General features: G+C 42.6%; 1 protein-coding gene across 5 annotated transcripts in view; it reads left to right on the plus strand.

Moving 5' to 3' along the window:
• The window catches only part of TNR (tenascin R), a 745,794-nt gene that overhangs the window by 655,248 nt on the left and 69,600 nt on the right, over positions 1-20,946 (plus strand). For all 5 annotated transcript variants that reach the window (XM_067467656.1, XM_060774408.2, XM_067467655.1 and 2 more), the window contains 2 exons: positions 4,085-4,270; positions 18,780-18,869. In XM_067467656.1, coding sequence (XP_067323757.1) covers positions 4,085-4,270; positions 18,780-18,869 — 276 coding nt within the window. The remainder of the gene's footprint in view (positions 1-4,084; positions 4,271-18,779; positions 18,870-20,946) is intronic.

Genomic DNA, 20,946 nt, shown 5'->3' on the forward strand with positions numbered 1-20,946 from the left:
ATCAATGGGACAAGTTAGTCATGATTTTAATCTCATTGATTTCAGTGGAAAATCGAGGAAGGATATGAGAAAGGTTGCATTACTGGAACAGTTTCTGTCGACCTTACAGCAGCCTATAACATGGTGCAACATAGGAAAATTCTGCAGAAAGTCTACCATATTACCCGAGACTATGATTTTACAAAAACTATCCAGACTCTCCTAGAAAACTGTAGCTTCTATGTGGAGTTTCAAGGCAGAAAAGTAGATGGAGGAGGCAAAAGAATGGTTTACCCCGAGGCAGCGTTCTTGCACCAACCTTGTTTAATATCTTTACTAACGATCAGCCACAACCACCACTCACAAAGAGCTTTATATTTATTTATTTTATTATTTACAGTATATGTATACTGTTTTTCTCACCCTGAGTGGGACTCAAAGTGGTTTATATATGCTGATGACCTTGGCCTAACAACACAAGCAAAATTGTCGAAGGCTTTCATGGCTGGAATCACTAAGTTCTTGTGGGTTTTTTCGGGCTATATGGCCATGTTCTAGAGGCATTTCTCCTGACATTTCACCTGCATCTATGGCAAGCTTCCTCAGAGGTGAGGTCTGTTGGAACTGGGGAAAAGGGTTTATATATCTGTGGAATGACCAGGGTGAGACAAAGAACATTTGTCAGTTGGGCTAGGTGTGAATGTTTCAACTGACCACCTTGATTAGCATACAATGGGCTGACTGTGCCTGGAGCAAACTCTTCTTGAAAGGTAATTAGATGTCCCTGCCTGTTTCCTCTCTGCTGTTTTTGCTGTTGCAATTTTAGAATTTTTTAATACTGGTAGCCAGACTCTCTAGCCACCCACTACATAGCTTCCTCCCAGTAGACTCAAATCAAGGAAAAGCTTTATGAGAACTACCACTCCTCTTGGCATCCCCCCACAAGCAAAGTCTGGCTTAAACAAGCAAAATACTTTGAAACAGTTGAAATCCAACTTACTAATGCCTTGAAATATCTCTCAAGCTACTTCAAGGATAACCACCTGAAGCCTAACCCTGCCAAAAAGTGTGTGTTTTCCACCTATGCAACCGTGAAGCCAACAGGAAATTGAAAGTCACCTGGGAAGGTCAAGAGCTTGAATATTGTTTCCATCCTAAATATCTCGGTGTCACCTTAGATCGAACACTAGCATATAGGAAACACTGCTTGAACACCAAGCATAAAGTAGCTGCACGCGATAACATCCTGCGGAAACTTACTGGCATGGGGTGCAGACACAAAATTAGTAAGAACATCAGCCCTGGCCTTGTCTTACTCAACTGCCGAGTATGCCTGCCCTAGTTCCAACAGACCTCACAACCTCTGAGGATGCTTACCATAGATGTAGGTGAAACATCAGGAGAGAATGCCTCTAGAACATGGCCATATAGCCCGAAAAACCCTACAAAAACCCTATGCCTGCCCAGTTTGGCATAGGTCTGCCCATGCAAAGCAGGTGAACATAGCATTGAATGAAACATGCAGAATAATCACAGGATGTCTTAAACCTACACCTGTTGATAAAATCTACAAGCTAGCTGGCATTCCCCCCCCCCCCGATGTGCGACAGGAAGTTGCTGATAAATGTGAGAGAAATAAGGTTGAACACTGTGAAAGCCATCAACTACATGTCTACCAGCCTCCTCCCAGCAGACTCAAATCAAGGAAAAGCTTTAAGAGAACTACCACCCCTCTTGGCGTCCCCCCAGCAACAGCAAGGTATCCCTCTGGGCAACTAGACCAGGAAATCCCATCTGGATGGCCCCCCACGAGGGTCTTCCTCCAGGGGCAAACCAAGAATCGACAACTTGGAACTCCCTGAACAGAAGTGGAGCGAGCAGAACAAAAGACAACCTTACAAACCTGCCAAAATGGCACTACCTTATGTGACTGTGGAGCAGAACAGACAACTCTGCATCTGTATGCTTGTCCATTATGCCCTGCCTCATGTACAGAGGAAGAATTGTTGAAGTCTACAGACAATGCCATTGCTGTTACCCTTTTTGGTCGAAAGATATTTAGCCACTTGCGTTCCTTCTATATTTATCAGTTTTATACTAATTTGTGCAATGCTTTTGATACGAAATAAAAAAAGTGGAAAATAAGTGAAGCTAATTTGTACCACAATTTTAAATGGGTATTCTCAAATGTATGCCCCACTATTTAATGGGTTTTACTGTCAAATAAGTTGTATAGAATTGCACCTTAAATATGGATCCAACTCTTTGTCTTCTGTGCTTTATTTCATCTCCCTTTTTGCTTTTGCTTTTGGTTCTTTCTTTCTTCCCTCTGTTGGCAGTACACTTCTGTTGTGCATAGAAGCATGCAGTGTCAGTGACCCTGAATGCCATCTACTGAGATCCCAATTAGAGATGTCTGGCTACTTCTGTAGTGAAATTGTACACTACTGAGAAATAATGCAATTCAAATGCAACCTCTTCATGACTGTAGCTTTTTTGACATAGTGTCCATTTGGATGTGGAATCTGATGTTTCATTTCCTCAGACATTCAATTCATGTCATAATACTTACTTACTTAGGCGATCCCTCATTGTCCGAGTAGGATTGTCTTCCAAGATCGGTGTACTGGTGGTGGGTCCGTAGGTGACTGTGGAGCCCTATTCTTGATCTGCATCTTCTCCCACAGTGAGGGCATTGGTTTCCAGGTGGAAGGCGTTGGTTTGGGTTGGCTTGACGCACCTTCCTCTTGGCACGTTTCTCTCTTTCGCTCTCCATTTGTGCCTCTTCAAATTCTACAGCACAGCTGGTCACAGCTGACCTCCAGCTGGAGGGCTCAAGGCCCAGAGCTTCCCAGTTCTCAGTGTTTATGCCAGAGCTTTTAAGGTTGGCTTTGAGCCCATCTTTAAATCTCTTTTCCTGCCCACCAACATTTCGTTTTCCATTCTTGTGTTCAGTGTAGAGCAACTGCTTTGGGAGATGGTCGGGCATCTGGACAACGTGGCAGAGTTGATGGTGGAGGACCATCGCTTCACTGCTGGTGGTCTTTGCTTCTTCCAGCATGCTGACATTTGTCTGCTTGTCTTCCCAAGAAATTTTCAGGATTTTCCAGAGGCAGCACTGATGGAATTGTTCCAGGAGTTGCATGTGATGTCTGTAGACAGTCTATGTTTCACAGGCCTATAGCAGGGTTGGGAGTACAATAGCTTTATAAACAAGTACCTTGGTATCCCTACGGATGTCCCGGTCCTCAAACACTCTCTGCTTCATTCGGGGAAAATGCTGCACCCACAGAGCTCAGGTGGTGTTGTATTTCAGTGTCATTGTTGACTTTTGTGGAGAGGTGGCTGCCAAGGTAGCGGAAATTATCAACATTTTCTAATGTTACACCATTAAGCTGTATTTCTGGCATTTCTGTCCCTGAAGCTCTTCTTATTGGGGAGAGCAGACTGTCTATTAGTGGATGGCCCAATGTTCTGGCTCAATACAGGGGAACGTCATATGAAGACCTATTTAAAATTACATTTAGGCACTTGTGCATTGTATCCTTTAAATATGAGTCAAATATGCTTCAGCTTTATATCTAATTACTTGGATTTCCATCACTGGGTTCAATTTCAAAGCAATTAATCATTCAAAAATTATGGAGGAATATGGCAGATTTGTTATCATCTCAAACCTGAATATATATATATATATATATATATATATATATATATATATATATATATGACATCTCACTGAACAATGTTCCCTAAATTCTAATTAGGTAAAGACCATGAAATGCTTTGCATGCTTTAATGCATTACATAAATGATAAGGGGTTATCATTAGTATTAGTTAATGAACAAAGTAACTTGGCTCACTGCAAGAATTACTGATTTACGTTCTCTGCCTGGAGTTGCAGAGGAGATGATAGCACTAGAGTGGCTTACCCACTCGCAGAGCATTTTTTCATCATTTTACTAAGCATTCAACAATACAATCAGCTATACTTACACTATATGTTACACTTGGGAAGAATTAAGGAGTATATAGATTTTGGCTATAAAGAGGAGAGAAAGAGAAGCAAGACCACTGTTTTCCTTTTTTTTTTTTCAAACCCAGAAATCGATGCCCCCAAGAACTTGCATGTACTCTCTCGGATGTCAGACCGCCTGGAACTTGAATGGGATAACAGTGAGGCAGAGGTGAAAACCTTCAAGGTGGTGTACAGCACACTGGCAGGCGAGCAATACCATGAGGTCTTGGTGCCACGGAGTCCAGGTGTCACAACCAGAGTCACGCTCACAGGTAAACCTTTCTTTAAAGAGGCATGAGCATTTTTTCTTGATCTTTTAAAAATTTTGTGTGTTATTGTCTATATGTGAGTTGTATTAATTGTATTGTTTTATTTGCTTATTGCTTTGTTGTTTTACTGATGTTGTTGGGCTTGGCCTCATGTAAGCCGCCTCAAATCCCCTTGGGGAGATGGTGGCGGGGTATTAAAAAAGTATTATTATTATTATTATTATTATTATTATTATTATTTACAAATAGAAAAATATGATAACTGAATTCAAATCTATGTATGGCTACTTATTTGATTGTTTAAAAACACGCACTTCTAAAATCTAGCTTTTAGGGTGTGTGTTATTTTATTGTTGTGTCCTCTTTTGTGATTTCTACAGTTTATAAGAAAGATGTTTCTGTAATGCAGGGGTTCTCAAACTTTTTAAACAGAGGGCCAGGTCACAGTCCCTCAAACTGTTGGAGGGCCAGATTATAATTTGGAAAAAAAATGAATGAATTCCTTTGCGCACTACACATATTTTATTTGTAGTGCAAAAAACACTTTAAAACAATACAATAATTAAAATGAAGAACAATTTTAACAAATATAAACTTATTAATATTTCAATGGGAAGTGTGGGCCTGCTTTTGGCTGATGAGATAGGATTGTTGTTGTTAATAATAATAATAATAATAATAATAATAATACTCCTTTATTTATACCCCACTACCATCTCCCGCAGGACTCGGTGCGGCTTACAAGAGGCCGAGCTCAAAATACATCAGAACAAAAAACATAATGTTGTTGTTGTTGTTGTTGTTGTTGTGTGCTTCCAAGTCATTTCAGACTTATGTTGACCCTGAGTGAGGGCTGAGTAAATGACCTTGGAGGGCCGTATCCGGCCCCCGGGCCTTAGTTTGAGGACCCCTGGTCTAATGGGTGCTGATGACCAGAAGATGTCTTATCTACATTGCTACTGTTAGTTTTTAATAGCTAGCGGCTAGTAACTATTGAATATTCCCCACCTGTCTTAGTGGAGGGCAGAGAAAAAGCAGCTTGGCAATTGAAATTTAGCCACCAGGGAAACAATCTTGAATTTTAACAGCAGCTTGACAAAAAATAAACTAGTGATAGCAACTAATTAAACTCTGTTAAGTTACCCACTGCATTAGATGTTTTCTAATATAAAGTGACAGGTTAATTTATTTTTTAACTTATATTAAATGCAGAGAGTCACTTATCTGAAATACTAGGGGTGAGAAGGATTTTGGATTCTTTGTGGTTTTGAAATATTTGCATATGCAAAAGAGATATCTTAGAGATATGACCATGGACCTCATCCCATTGAGATGGGAAAGCGTGGGTGACCGTCCTTTTAGAATAGAGAATTGATGTTCTATTTATTTATTAACGACATTTATAGCCACCTTTCTCAACCATACGGTGACTCAAGGCGGGTTACAGATTGGCACGATTCGATGCCATGCATTCATAAAAGTGCGATTAAAAACAGTCACCATAACAATATAAAAACATATATAAAACCATTAAAACATGTAATCACCAATGGCATCTTGTTAAAATCGTTTTCCAGTAACATCTTCTGGCCATTCCATGTTCATCATTCATAGTTTCATGTTATCTAGTCCGCTACATTCGCAAAAGCTTGCTCAAAGAGCCAAGTTTTCACCTTTTTTCAGAAAGTCAAGAGGGAGGGGGACAATCTAGATTGTAACCCCCACCCCCACCCCCGTTTTGAGTTTTGCCTTCGCATCACACACCAGGAAACCTAAGAGCTGTCAATACATTCATCTTACAGTCATCACTTTTTAAATCTGGGGAAACTACAATATTCGAAAGCCAAGAGATCCCTTGGCCTTCACAAAGCCCTTTACATTAAAGGAGACTGATGCCACTTTAAAACCTCTTCTTTTCATGAAATAAAATTGCCCTGCCCAAACCCCATATGATAAAGGAGACTGATGGAGGAGGACAATGAAACAGGATGGGAAACTTTGATGGTTCCCATCCCATCTACTTTTCAGCTGGAACCATGAGAGTAATGCACGAAAGGAGGTCGGAGCTCTGAACAGGGTTGCTGGCCCATATTCAGAGCTCCCTCCTTTCAGGACATTTCTGCCTCTTTTCAACCCTGTAAGTAGTTTAACATTACCTGGTGAGCTCTGTGCCTCTCTAGGCTTGAAAAGAGGCTGAAGTGTCCTACAACAGGGAAATTTCTCAACGAGGTCACAAGTCTAAACATGAATTTTTTTAATCTATATCAATAAAAATGTAATGTTCATTTGTGGGAATAACATAACTCAAAAACCATTGCGCAAATTGACACCAAATTTGGCCACAAGACACCTACTAACCCAAGGAGTGACCATCAATCAAAACAAATTGATTTTGTCATTTTGGAGTTGCTGGGATTTATAGTTTACTTACAATCAAAGAGTATTCTGAACTCCACCAATTATGGATTGAACCAAACATGGCACACAGGACTCCCATGACCAACAGAAAACACTAGAAGGGTTTGGTGGACATTGACCTTGGCTTTGGGAATTGTAGTTCACCTACATCCAGAGAGCACTGTGGACTCAAGCAATGATGGATCTGGACCAAACTTGGCACGGATATTCCATATGCCCAAATATGAACACAGATGGAGTTTGACATTTGGGAGTTGTAGTTACTGGGATTTATATTTCATCTACAATCAAAGAGCATGCTGAATTCCACCAATGACAGAACTGGGGCAAACTTTCCACACAGAGCTCTCATATTTAAGGCCATCCAGTCCAACTCCCTTCACCAGGGCAAGAAAACATAATCAAAGCACTCCTGACAAAGAGCCATCCAGCCATAGATGTAGATAGATATATATGATTCACACACAAAGAGATATAGACTTGAAAGGGACCCCTAAAGAAGGACACATATATGTTGCATGTTCCATAGTAGACAAACCAGACAATCTGCCCATCAACACTGACAAAGAAACAGCAAAAAAATACTGTTTACCCACAAGCATAAAGAAATTACATATATTAGAAACCAACACTTTCTAATTAGTTTTTATCTATATATCTTATACATATATAGTGGAGATAATTCTGGATACAATATTTGAAGAATTTTGTGCATGAAGCTAAGTTTGTGAACACTGAACCATCAGAAAGCACAGGTGTCACTATCTCATCCACTTATGTGGACAATTTTGGATTTGCGGGCAAAGGATACTCAACCTGTATTAACTAGTGAACTAGTTAGATAAATAGCCAGTTAGTTAAATGAGGGACAATAAAACGAATGTTACCACCTCATCTTGTTTCTTTCTGTTGGATTTTTTTTACTTTTTGTTAGCACTTCAGTTACATTGTTTTGTAGCTCACAACAGTGAAACCACTGCAAGTGCAAATGTTAATTTTAATTTATGGTTAAGATGCAATTATTAGTTAATTCTAATGTTAAAAGATTTTAAGCCCATCAATAGTTAGGACACCTCAGAGGATGAAGCCTACTTTTCATCCAGTTTGCTTTCCAGTTTTATAGGCTGAACACCCAATAGAGACACTGTATCTGTCCCAGCAGACTGAATTTTGAGGCCATTAGCTCTGTGGGTTTTTTGCTGGGATCTATGTGAAAATATGTGAGGAGACAGGAAAGCTTAGAGGAGACAATGATGCTGGGGAAAATAGAAGGGAATTGGAAGAGGGGCCGACCAAGGGCAAGATGGGTGGATGGCATCCTTGAAGTGACTGGCTTGACCTTGAAGGAGCTGGGGGTGGCCATGGCTGACAGGGAGCTCTGGCGAAGACTCGTCCATGAATGAGGTCACGAAGAGTCGGAAACGACTGAACGAATGACTTTACTTACTTAGGCGATCCCTCATAGTCTGAGGATGGTAGTCCTCCAAGGTCAGTGTTCTGTCAGTGGGTCCGTAGGTGACTGTGGAGCTCAATTCTTGATCTGCATCTTCTCCCGCAGTGAAGGCATTGGTTTCCAGGTGGAAGGTGGTCCCGGTTGGGGTTGGCTTAATGCGCCTTCCTCTTGGCATGTTTCTCTCTTTCGCCCTCCATTTGTGCCTCTTCAAATTCTACAGCACTGCTGGGCACAGCTGGAGAGTTCAAGGGCCAGGGCTTCCCAGTTCTCAGTGTCTATGCCAGAGTTTTTAAGGTTGGCTTTGAGCCCATCTTTAAATCTCTTTTCCTGTCCACCAACATTCTTTTTTCCATTCTTGAGTTCAGAGTAGAGCAACTGCTTTGGGAGACAGTGGTCGGGCATCCGGAAAACATGGCCGGTCCAGCAGAGTTGATGGCGGAGGACCATCGCTTCAATGCTGGTGGTCTTTGCTTCTTCCAGCACGCTGACATTTGTCCCCTTGTCTTCCCAAGAGATTTGCAGGATTTTCCGGAGGCAGCACTGATGGAATCATTCCAGGATTGCATGTGGCATCTGTAGATTGTCCATATCCCGCAGGTGTATAGCAGGGTTGGGAGGACAATAGCTTTATAAACAAGCACCTTGGTATCCCTATGGATGTCCCGGTCCTCAAACACTCTCTGCTTCATTCAGAAAAATGCTGCACTCGCAGAGCTCAGGCGGTGTTGAATTTCAGTGTCAATGTTGACTTTTGTGGAGAGGTGGCTGCCAAGGTAGCAGAAATGGTCAACATTTTCTAATGATACACCATTAAGCTGTATCTCTGGCATTGGAGAGGGGTTGGTTGGTGTCTGCTGGAACAGCACCTTGGTTTTTTCAATGTTCAATGACAGGCCGAGCTTCTCATATGCTTCTGCAAAGGTGTTTAGAGTGGCTTGTAGATCTTCTTCTGAATGTGCACAGATGACATTATCAACAGCATACTGGAGTTCTATAACAGATGTTGTTGTAACCTTGGTTATGGCTGCTGAGGTTAAATAGCTTGCCGTCTGTCCCATAGATGATTTCCACTTCGGTGGGAAGCTTCCTATCAACAAGATGAAGTATCATAATGATGAAGATAGAAAATAAGGTTGGGGCAATAACACATCCCTGTTTCACACCTGATTCCACCTTAAATGGGTCACTTTGGGAGCCCTTGCTGTCCAAGACTGTTGCCATCATGTCATCATGGAGTAGCCACAGGATGAATGAACAACAACAACAACATGTGAAAATAAGTTAACTAAACAAAGAGAATGCTATAGAAGGGTGTGAGATGATAAGAGATACAGAAAGGTAAAGCAAGAAAGGGGTTTTTGTTGGGGATGCACAAAAAATTGAATTTTCCAGAAATTCATGCAGTTGTTCCCTTCACAGGAATAAAAAGAGGTGGGAAGTAAAATCATCAAAGGCATTTCTCAGTTCTGTCATGGAATGCAATGTTTTAGTGCAGGTTTTTAACTCTAAATAGCAGTTTAATATGTATGCTAATTTTCCCCTTTCTAATGTAAATGGAGATATATATCGAGAGAGATGCATACATACACACATGTGACAGACAGAAGGAGTCTCTCTGTCTGTCTCGTGTGTGTGTATGCATCTCTCTATCTATCTGTCTGTATCTATCTATATATATTAAACAGGAGCTGTTTTCCGCTAACTTGCTTGTATCCGATAAGAGAGGTCTGTATTCTGTCCAAGATGCCTGAGTTAATTTGTGCTTTCTTCCAAGCATGCATAGGTTTGCTTCCTATTGCTAACATCAGAGAAGAAGAAAAGCTAGGATCAAAGGTGGAAACACTTTCCAGTCTCTTCTTAACCTCTTCTGAAAGCTGCTGTTTGCAGTGATTTCATGGTTGGGTTGTGCTACAGAGGACCATGAAACAGGTTTTCCTTAATTCCACCAGCAAGGACGTTCCGCCCTAGAGGGAGGATTTCTCTTTAGCTTCTGCTTTGTCTGTCTCCTATAACTCTGCTGCATATTTTCATGCCCAGATAGGCCCTATTTGGCTGGGCCCCCAACGGCTGCAAGATGGATGCCCCATTCTGCTAAGACTCTGGCAGCTGCTTCCGAGGTGCTGACTTAAAATCCCATTTTTCAAAGAGCTTGACACCCATTTAAACTAACTTTGGTGTGCCTGAGGTGCTGAAACATGCTCTGGATTTTTAGTTCAAATGTTAAAGGAATAATCCACATGCTGAGCTTGATTCCTAAAACAGGTTTAGCACCTTGGATAACTCTTTAAAGTTTACGCTAATCCCCAGAGTGGGTTCACTGCCACAGATATGGAAGCTGGGAGCTACCACTGGTGCAGGCGGAACAGAGCTGCTGTGCGCACCCAAAAGTATTACATGCCCCTTTGTATAGAGAAAGCCCACTGCCATTCTGGGTGAGTGCAAGGAGGTGATCAGAGTGGAGAGAAAGCACACGTGCTGTCATGTGACAGGAGAGTAGAGGGAGATTTATTGTTTATTTCTCTGAATTCTGCCACCAACTGGTATAGTAGAGGCCAATTGTTATATGTAATCTATGGTAACTGCCACCAACGTGAGATATGAGGTATTACTGTGAGATGTGGCAATACAGATGCAGAATGGATGGAGATGAGACTGTCTTCAACAAAAGATAACTGGTTTATTGAGTACAAAGTGTGTGGTTGCAAGATTGTAACTTATTTTATAGAACTTTGAATAATACTTGGTTAGTTAAACATTTCACTCTTCCAGGTTACACAGTATCTTACTGAGGTGAAGCTCTCATTACTAAACAATGTTTCAGTACAGGAATATCTTCCCTATTTGATCTTTCCTTGATCAAATAAATTACCAAGCTTATCCTTTAGCCTTTCCCTTGACTAAAGAAAACTGGCTATGTTTCTCCTTTCAACCTCCTTAGACTAGGAAACCTCCAGTAGCTATTCAGGCTTCCCAAAAGCCACAATTCTTTGCTTCACACTTCACTCTCCCACTCTACTCTTCACTTTCACTCTTTTACTCCTCTCAGATACAAAATCAACTCCTAACTGACTCTCAAACTGTCTGTTTTCAAAAACTCTCTCCACTTGGCTCCTCCCACTTCTCCTTCTGCCAGCTTGCCTTGGTCTCCATGGTAACGCTGACTGAGGATCTCTGAAATAGGCTGCTTCAGTGTGACTGTAGCTAACCCAAACACATATATATACAGTTTAAAACATGCAAAGTATTAATAACTTCTGCACAGTGAGGTTTAAAGCAGAAAAAGCCGTTGCGTGTGGATAGGCGGCACGCCTCCCTCCAACAACCAGAAAAACCATGCACACACTGAAATGGGAAGAAAATGGCCACAACTTGTTTATTGATTACAGGAACTGGAAGGCTGGCAGCCAGGCATTGGTTCTAAATCAAGATCGGTCATCCCACTGCTGACCAATACCGCTACACATGTCAGGGTGCCACCAGCACAATACCGGGCTGAGTTACTCGGCACCCCTGGGAACCACCAGACGTCCCGTCCCCCCCATGACTGGGTGGGGGAAAAGAAAACCAGATCCAGATCCCATGCCACACACCAAGGAGAGTTGTGACAGGATAACAAAACCAAAACAGTGTTAACAGTAACCAAACAACATGAGCGTGCAGGGAGGGTAGGATGGCAAGTTGAATCAGGCACAGTGCCTGCACATGCGCTGGGCAACCCTATAAGGGCTGCCAGATGGAGGGAGGAGGCCGGCCCTGGACAATCAGCTGGCCGTGCAGGGCTGGCCACTGGTTGGCCAGCTGGCCAACCGGTGGGAAAATTTCCCCCGCGCAGGGGGCTTCTGGGAAGAAGAAGCCCCCTGTGATCTCATAGCCGGCGGGAGAGCGCCCCTCGCTGCAACAGGCATTGCCTGGTAAGTCAGGCAATGCATTTATTGTTGTAGCACAAGGAGCTTTCCATCTGTAGCCCAGGTTATCCCTAGGACAGAGCTAAAGAAGCAATGTTCTTTGAAATATAGAATGATATATTTACGTTCAGTTTAGAAAACAACATCAACAGGAAGACTATGCTGTCAGTTCAGTAACAGAACAGACAATTGCTTTTTGAAGAGTATTCAAAGGAATGGGAAAGAAAGTGTGTGACACATCAGTGCTGGTGTGCTGGTGACCTACTGGTGGATAAAGCTGCCTGAGATCTTCTAGCTGAAGATGTTTTTCAAAACATGCAGAACTAGATAGATGTTGATCTGATCTATAAGGTTACTCAGTAGGGCTTCAATAAATAATCATCACAACCAGGACAAATGCAGAAAAAGTTTGGTAATGTCTTCCCTCACTGTGTTCCTGACTCCTCCAAGTTGTTTAAGGTATTCTCATTTTAACTGATTGCAGCTTCTCTCTCTTTCCAACATGTAGAGCAATGTTTCTCAACCTGGGAGTCAGGACCCCTGAGGGGGTCGCAAGCGGGTTTCAGAGGGGTTGCCAAAGACCATCAGAAAACATATATTTCTGATGGTCTTAGATATCCCTTTGGCAGAGAAGGCTGAAGACCTCTCCGCCTATCCTTCTTTTCCTTTTTGGAAACAGTTGGGGAATCCTCCCACCAAAAGTCCTCCTCTGCTATGATTGGCTGGCCTCTCAGTCAGCCTCTCAGCCAAGGGGAGGGCTGTTTCTGAGACTCCAAGCAGAGAGGGAAGAACAGGCGTGCTCGGCGCATGGCAGCATGGTGCACATGTGCTAATGTACGGGGCAAGGGAGAGCGTGCAAGGCTGGAGAGAGTTTCTCCTAGCTAGTCCCTCCAAGGCATGGGGCTTCTGTGTGAAGTTTGGGCCAATTCCATCATTGGTGGGGTTCAGAATGCCCTTTGATTGTAGGTGAACTATTTATTTATTTATTTTGTATCAAAAGCATTGCATAAATTAGTATAAAACTGATAAAATAGAAGGTGTGCAGGCGGCTATATGTCTTTTGACCAAAAACAGGCAACAGCAACGGCATTGTCTGTACCCTCCAACAATTCCTCCTCTGTACATGAGGCAAGGCACAATGCAGAGTTGTCTGTTCTGCTCCACAGTCACACAAGGTATGGGATTCTTTTGGGTAGTGCCATTTTGCCAGGTTGCCTTTTGATCTGCCACTCCACTTCTGAGTCTATTCAGGGAATTCCAGGTTGCCCATTCTTGGTTTGCCCCTGGAGGAAGACCCTCCCTTCGTGGAGGGGACATCCAGTTGGGGTTTCCTGGTCTAGCTGCCCAGAGGGATACCCTTGCTGTTGCTGGAGGGACGCCAAGAGGAGTGGTAGTTCTCATAAAGCTTTTCCTTGATTTGAGTCTACTGGGAGGAGGCTGGTAGCCATATAGGTAAACTATAAAACGCAGCAACTACAACTCCCAAATGTCAAGATCTATTTTCCCCAAACTCCATCAGTGTTCACATTTAGTCATATTGAGTATCTGTGCCAGATCCATCATAGTTTGAGTCCTCAGTACTCTCCTCAGTGGTTCTCAACCTTTGGGTCCCCAGATGTTTTGGCCTTCAACTCCCAGAAAGCCTAACAGCTGGTAAACTGGCTGGGATTTCTGGAAGTTGTAGGCCAAAACACCTGGGGACCCACAAGTTGAGAACCACCGCTCTAAATGTAGGTGAACTACAATTCCAAAACTCATCGTCAGTGCCCACCAAATCCTTCTAGTATTTTCTGTTGGTCATGGGAGTTCTGTGTGCCAAGTTTGGCTCAATTCTATCATTGGTGGAGTTCAGAATGCTCATTGATTGCAGATGAACTATAAATCCCAGTAACCACAGTTCCCAAATGACAACATCAATCCCGCTAACTCCACCAGCATTCTGATTTGGGTGTGTTGGGTATTTGTGCCAAATTTGGTCTAGTGAATGAAAATACATCCCCCATATCACATATTTATATTACGATTCAAAACAGTAGCGCAATTACAGTTATGAAGTAGTAACAAAAATAATGTTATGGTTGGGGGTCACCACAACATGGGGAACTGTATTAAGAGGAATTAGGAAGGTCGAGAAACATGGATGTAGAGTAACAATGGTCAAAGTAGAGCTCATGGTCTCTTTTCTGCCCTGCCAAAAGTCCCCTCATTCCTACCTCCAATTTTCCATAGGGGGAAAAAAATCCACCCAAAATGTCCAGTTTCCTCTCTCTTCTCCACTCCCAAAGTTGAGAGTGAAGTTTACTACATGCTTTGCCCCTCCTCCAAATATATTTGAACTATATTGGAGAAAATATTTTTTGTTTTTCTGGATCTCTTATAGTGCCAAGAAATTGCCAACATCTTTTCATTGAAGAAATAAATGTTTTGTCAAAGAGCCACTGATATCCGCTTTGATCCAATAATGATAATAGATGATAGATTGGCTGGAAATTAAGTAAATTGTTTCCTCCCCTGATGAGCCACAAACCCCAGGGCATGCTTCCTGCAGGCGGCTGAATGCTTCCAACGCTGTGGCAGGCAGGGAGAAGCTGGTTTCTTGCATTAATTATTCAGCGTTTCATTTATGCCTCATAAATAAGAAACTCAAATGAAAATGTTAGATGTCAAATCAGTTTGGTAATGAATAAAGATACCTTGGATATTCTCTCTCTCTCTCTAAAGTTTAGCTTTATTGAAGGCAATTGCAGAAAGAAATCGTAATAGCCAAGAAAGGGCAAATATGGGTTTGAAAAAATAACACATCTTCCTCAGTATAAAGTGACTCACGAGAATCACTAATTGACAGTTTAATTATTATTTCTTAAAATCTCTGAATGACAAGGCATGGTAATTTCAGGGCAGGCTTCAAAAAGGGTAGCTAGCTATTCTTAGACCATCAACCAAAGCATTTTTTTCATATAATTTTTATTGCAATAATAATAATAATAATAATAAGCCTTTATTTATACCCCGCTAACATCCCCCGAAGGACTCGGTGCGGCTTACAAGAGGCTGAGGCCCAACACATCAATAAAACAACAGCATAACAAATACAACAATAAATAAACTCATAAAGCAAGCAATAAACATTAAAACCATAGCAATAAACATTAGACAATATGACACATTTAAAACTAAGGCCGGGCCAAATGTAATGATTAAAAATTTCAAAAATGCTGGGCATGACATGGTGAAATGGATAGGTTTTTGGAGATAGATGTGGTGTGCAGACAATCTTAAATCTCTAGTAAAGTGCATTTGGGACATGATGCTTGGAGTTTCCTATTCTGGGAAGGCACACTGGAACAACCACATCTTCAAGCTCTTCCTAAAGACTGCCAATGTTGGGGCTTGTCTGATGTCCTTGGGGAGAGAGTTCCAAAGTCGGGGGGCCACCACGGAGAAGGCCCTGTCCCTTGTCCCCACCAATCACGCTTGCAACGCAGGTGGGATCATGAGCAGGGCCTCCCCAGATGATCGGAGAGATTGTGTGGGTTCATATACGGAGATGCGGTCACGCAGGTAGGCGAGTCCCAAACCATCTAGGGAGTTGTAGGTAAGCACCTGCACCTTGAATTGGGACCGGAAAATGACTGGCAGCCAATGGAGCTCCTTAAACAGGAGGGTTGACCTCTCCCTGTAAGGAGCACCAGTTAACAACCTGGCCACCGCCCATTGGACCAGTTGGAATTTCCGGGCCGTTTTCAAGGGCAGCCCCACATAGAGCGCATTACAGTAGTCCAATCTGGAGGTGACTAAGGCATGGACCACCCTGGCCAGATCCGCCTTCACGAGGTACAGTCGCAGTTGCCGCACGAGTTAAACTGGGTAAGGAAACAAGAACCCCTGGTGGCGCAGTGAGTTAAACTGCTGAGCTGCTGAACTTGCTCACTGAAAGGTCTGCGGTTCAAATCTGGGGAGCAGGGTGAGCTCCCGCTGTTAGGCCCAGCTTCTGCCAACCTAGAAGTTAGAAAACATGTAAATGTGAGTAGAATAATAGCTACTGCTTCAGCAGGAACATAACAGTACTCCATGCAGTCATGCCGACCACATGACCTTGGAGGTATCTATGGACAAACTCGTCAAACTGTTTGAGGGCCGGATTCTAATTTGAAAGAAAACCACGAATGAATTCCTATGTACACTGCACATACCTAATTTGTAGTGCAAAAAACACCTAAAAACAATACAATAATTAAAATGAAGAACAATTTTAACAAATATGAACTTATTAGTATTTCAATGGGAAGTGTAGGCCTGCTTTTGACTGATGAGATGGGATTGTTGTGGTTGTGTTCTTTCAAGTCATTTCAGACTTAGGTTGACCCTGAGCAAGGGCCGAGTAAATGACCTTGGAGGGCCGTATCCGGCCCCTCGGGCCTTAGTTTGAGGACCCCTTTATAGAAAAAGGTTTCTATGATGTTTAAAGGGGGGGGGGGGAATCATCTATTTTCTAATCTAAAACAGAAAGATAAAAAAGGTGGGTGAAACAAATGAGATAGAAAAGTTGAAAAATGGAAAATAGGAAGCCCTAACTAACCCGCCTCTGCTGTCTTCTTCATAATCAAAAATCTATCCTTTTTGATGTAAATCTTCTTGTTTCTTGTAAATTAACTTTCCAGGATCATTTGGATATCATTCATATCTTGTCATTAACTTCACTTTCTTTTCTTGTTATTCCTATTACTAATTTCCCCCTAATGCTATAAAAACCTCAATATTTTCATTTTCTTTTTTCCATGCATCCATCCAGTTAGTATAGTCTTTAATCTATTTGCCAGTATTGTAGCAAATATTTTATAGTCAGTGGTTAGTGATGAAATAGGCCTGTAATTCTGGACTTGAGGGGATCCAGACTTTTTTTTTGAGGGGATCCATGCATTAGTCACCTCCAGATTGGATTACTGTTATGCACTCTACGTGGGGCTACCTTTGAAAACAGCCTGGAAATTTCAACTAGTCCAACGGGCGGCGGCCAGGTTGTTTGCCCCTGGAGGAAGACCCTCGTGGGGGGCCATCCAGTTGGCATTTCCTAGTTTAGCTGCCCAGAGGGATACCCTTGCTGTTGCTGGGGGGACGCCAAGAGGAGTGGTAGTTCTCATAAAGCTTTTCCTTGATTTGAGTCTACTGGGAGGAAGCTGGTAGCCATGTAGTGTGTGGCTTTCACAGTGTTCAACCTTCTTTCTCTTACATTTAGCAGCAACTTCCCGTCGTACATTGGAGGGGGGGGGGGCAATGCCAGCTAGCTTGTAGAGTTTATCAATAGGTGTAGGTTTAAGACATCCTATGATTATTCTGCATGTTTCATTCAATGCTATGTTCACCTGTTTTGCATGGGCAGACTTATGCCAAACAGAGCAGGCATACTCGGCAGTTGAGTAAGACAAGGCTGATGTTCTTATTAATTTTGGGTCTGCACCCCATGTGCTGCCGGTAAGTTTCCACAGGAGGTTTTTGCTTGCAGCTACTTTGTGCTTGCTGTGCCTAGAAATAGTTCCCTCATAAGGGGAACATTTCTCAAACTGGTAAGGCATGTGATACTTGTTGCACATTATTGTGGTTAGAAACATCTGTCACAATATTTGTAGTGCCCAAGGCATCTTACGTATCACATTTCACCACTTGAGGAATGGCATTTCTCATACAAAGCATTTACATATATTTATATTAAGAATTTTTAACTTACTGCTCCACTATAAACATTGTTTCCGGTGAGCATTTCTAACTCTATCAGTGAAGTGGCATACTATTAGTTAGTAACATTCTACTGGTTAGCAAACAGCATATAAGACAGCTTCTTCTGGCTCGGTCCATCAGACTGTTTTGAGATGCACAATTCAAAGCTGTATGTTTAATATTTCCCTTGTTGTGTGAAATGCAAAGATACAGAATGGGGGATGCCTTGCTTTAAAGCAGTACGTGTGAAAAAGATCTTGGAATCCTCATGGTCAACAAGTTAAACATGAGCCAACAATGTCATGAGGTGGCTAAAAAAGCCAATGGGATTTTTGCCTGCATAAATAGGAGTATAGTGTCTAGATTCAGGGAAGTCATGCTACCTCTCTATTCAACCTTGGTTAGACCACACATGGAATCACACTGTGTCCAGTTATGGGCACTGCAATTGAAGGGAGATGTTGACAAACTGAAATGTGTCCAGTGGAGGGTGGCTAAAATGATCAGGGTCTGGAGAACAAGCCCTATGAGGAGTGGCTTAAAGAGCTGGGCATGTTTAGCCTGCAGAAGAGAAGGCTGAGACATGGTGAGGGCCATGCATAAATACGTGAGGGGAAGTCATAGGGAGGAGGGAGACTAGGTGTCCTGGAGGCTAAGACGTGGAACAATGGCTTCAAACTACAAGAAAGGAGATTCCACCTGAACATTAAGAAGAACTTCCTGACTGTGAGAGCTGTTCAGCAGTGGAACTCTCTGCCCCGGAGTATGGTGAAGGCTCCTTCCTTGAAGACTTTTAAACAGAGGCTGGATGGCCATCCGTCAGGGGTGTTCAATGCGATTTTCATGCTTCTTGTCAGGGGGTTGGACTGGATGGCCCATGAGGTCTCTTCCAACTCTATGATCTATGATTCTATGACCTCTTTAAACATTTGGTTTGTAAAATATAGGTGCACACAATGTGTATTATTACTATTAGAAAGTCATAATAAATTTTGTCCATATGCATTTTGTCCGTATGCAGATCTGATACCAGGAACAGAATATGGAGTTGGGATTTCAGCTGTGATGGATGGAAAGCAAAGCGTTCCCGCTACTATGAATGCAAGGACTGGTGAGTGACATACATTCAGAGTAACATAATTAACAACATGTTGCATGATGGGTTGCTTCCATCTGGAGTTCCAGCCAACCAGCCTGATATCTCCAACATAGGGTGGTTCTACACAGACATTGTAATCAAGTTAGGAAGTGAATTAAATTGAATCCGTTCTGCTACAGAGAACCTTCACAATCACCCCAGGAAATGGTTGGAGACTGAAACAGGGGCCACAGTATCTGTCAATTACGGATCAGAACTGAACCTAGGAATGTTTCTTCTTACCCAGAGATGTGCTGATGTGCATCTCCATGTCCATTAAGGATCAGCACTACACTGTGGCAGGGCACAGGAAATGAAAACAAGGAGACAAAAAGCAAGAGTTCCCATGCAATTGCTGTGGTTTCCTCTCGTAGGGGAGTAATGGTTTACCTTCTGGCCAGTTCTGCTTCAGTGTTTTTTAAAGCGTGTCAGCGCTAGCGGTGTCCTGACAAGCATTTTTTGGACTCAGGTGCGAGCCTTGCTTGAGATATACTCCGATCAGCTGCAGCGCATTATCTGACTTATTACAGACTATGTGGTGACAATTTTTAGCATGCTGTTTCTGGCTGCTTCTGGATTCCCCAGTGGCACCTTGGGTTAAAGCACTGAGCTGCTGAGCTTGTTGACTGAAAGGTCGCAGGTTCAAATCTGGGGAGTGATAAGACGTATAAGACGACCCCCAACTTTTCTAGTTAAAAGATAGAGTTTGGGATATATTCACCATATAAGACTACCCCTCTTCCAACGCACACCAAATAAAATTTTTAAAAGCATCAGATTTGATTTCAATATGGTAATTTTCCTATTACTGTACCTCCTCCTCTGCCTCTTAGATCTCGCACATGCGCACCTGCACCGCTTCACTGCAGTCTTCAGGAGCGAGATCTGAGAGGCAGAGGAGGAGGTACGGTAATAGGATACAAGGGTGGGCCAGACAGATAAAAGAGGTGTGTTTTTCTGGGCCCAGAGCCATTCTATCTCTTTTTTCCATACCCCCGGTGCCCCTGAAGCCTGCAGTTTGCTCCGCCCTTCACTTACACCTTCCCGGTGAGGTGCCCCTTCACCTCAGCATCGGGACTGCATTGAGTCCACGAATCCTGACAAATGGATTTTCTTCTACCGTTCTTGTACAGCGTTGCCCTTAATGCTTTCATACAGTCGCTGCATATGGCAGGGACGCAGCCATTGCCATTTTTGAGCTCCCCCCCCCCCCCCCCCCCACAATATGCAGCAACCACAGATTCTCCAATCTGGATTGGAAGTTTCAGCACCTGCTCTATAAGACAACTCCCGTGTATAAGACTACTCCCATGTATAAGACTACTCCCGTATATAAGACTACTCCTGTGTATAAGACTACTCCCGTGTATAAGACGACCCCTGACTTATGAGAAGATTTTCTTGGGTTAACAAGTAGTCTTATATACCAGAATATATGGTACTTTTTGTGGACACCTTGCTCTCAAACTAGCTTTGAACTGCATTATAGTGTCTGTGTAGAACTGTCCCCAATCCCCACTTCCCCATTTCTGCCTTTCCCAGGCAACAGTCAGTATTTTGATTCTGTGCCCACCAGAACATGCTCAGTCCTCATTAGATTGATTCGATTATTCTTTCCTCACACTTAACCTCTGTTGTGTTCCTTTTGTTTGTTTGTTGTGTTTCCTTTAAAAAAATACATTCCTCTGCAAACGTTGAGGTTTCCTGGTACCTCACACCTTTCTTGTGCATGAATATTCAGCTCCCTATGGATTTGCACTTGGCAAACTGATCTCCCTGTTAGTAGAAATGATAGCCTGTCACTGAGAGATTCCAAGTGGAATAAAATGAACCATGTAATAGGGGCTTAGGCCAAAGATGAAAAAAAATGCTGCAATGATAGTACACGAATCCAAGTCACAAGTTCATACAATTAAGACCAAGCATGCCTTCAAGGAGAAGCAGATTTTCTTCCTATTTAATAGTCTTCATTTAAAGAAATGTACCTTAAATGGTAGATCAGTGTACAGCAAGTTACAACAGGATATACAAGTAGTCTCAAAAAAATCCG

Source organism: Anolis sagrei, chromosome 4 (genome assembly GCF_037176765.1).
Source record: "Anolis sagrei isolate rAnoSag1 chromosome 4, rAnoSag1.mat, whole genome shotgun sequence".
NCBI lineage: Eukaryota > Metazoa > Chordata > Lepidosauria > Squamata > Dactyloidae > Anolis > Anolis sagrei.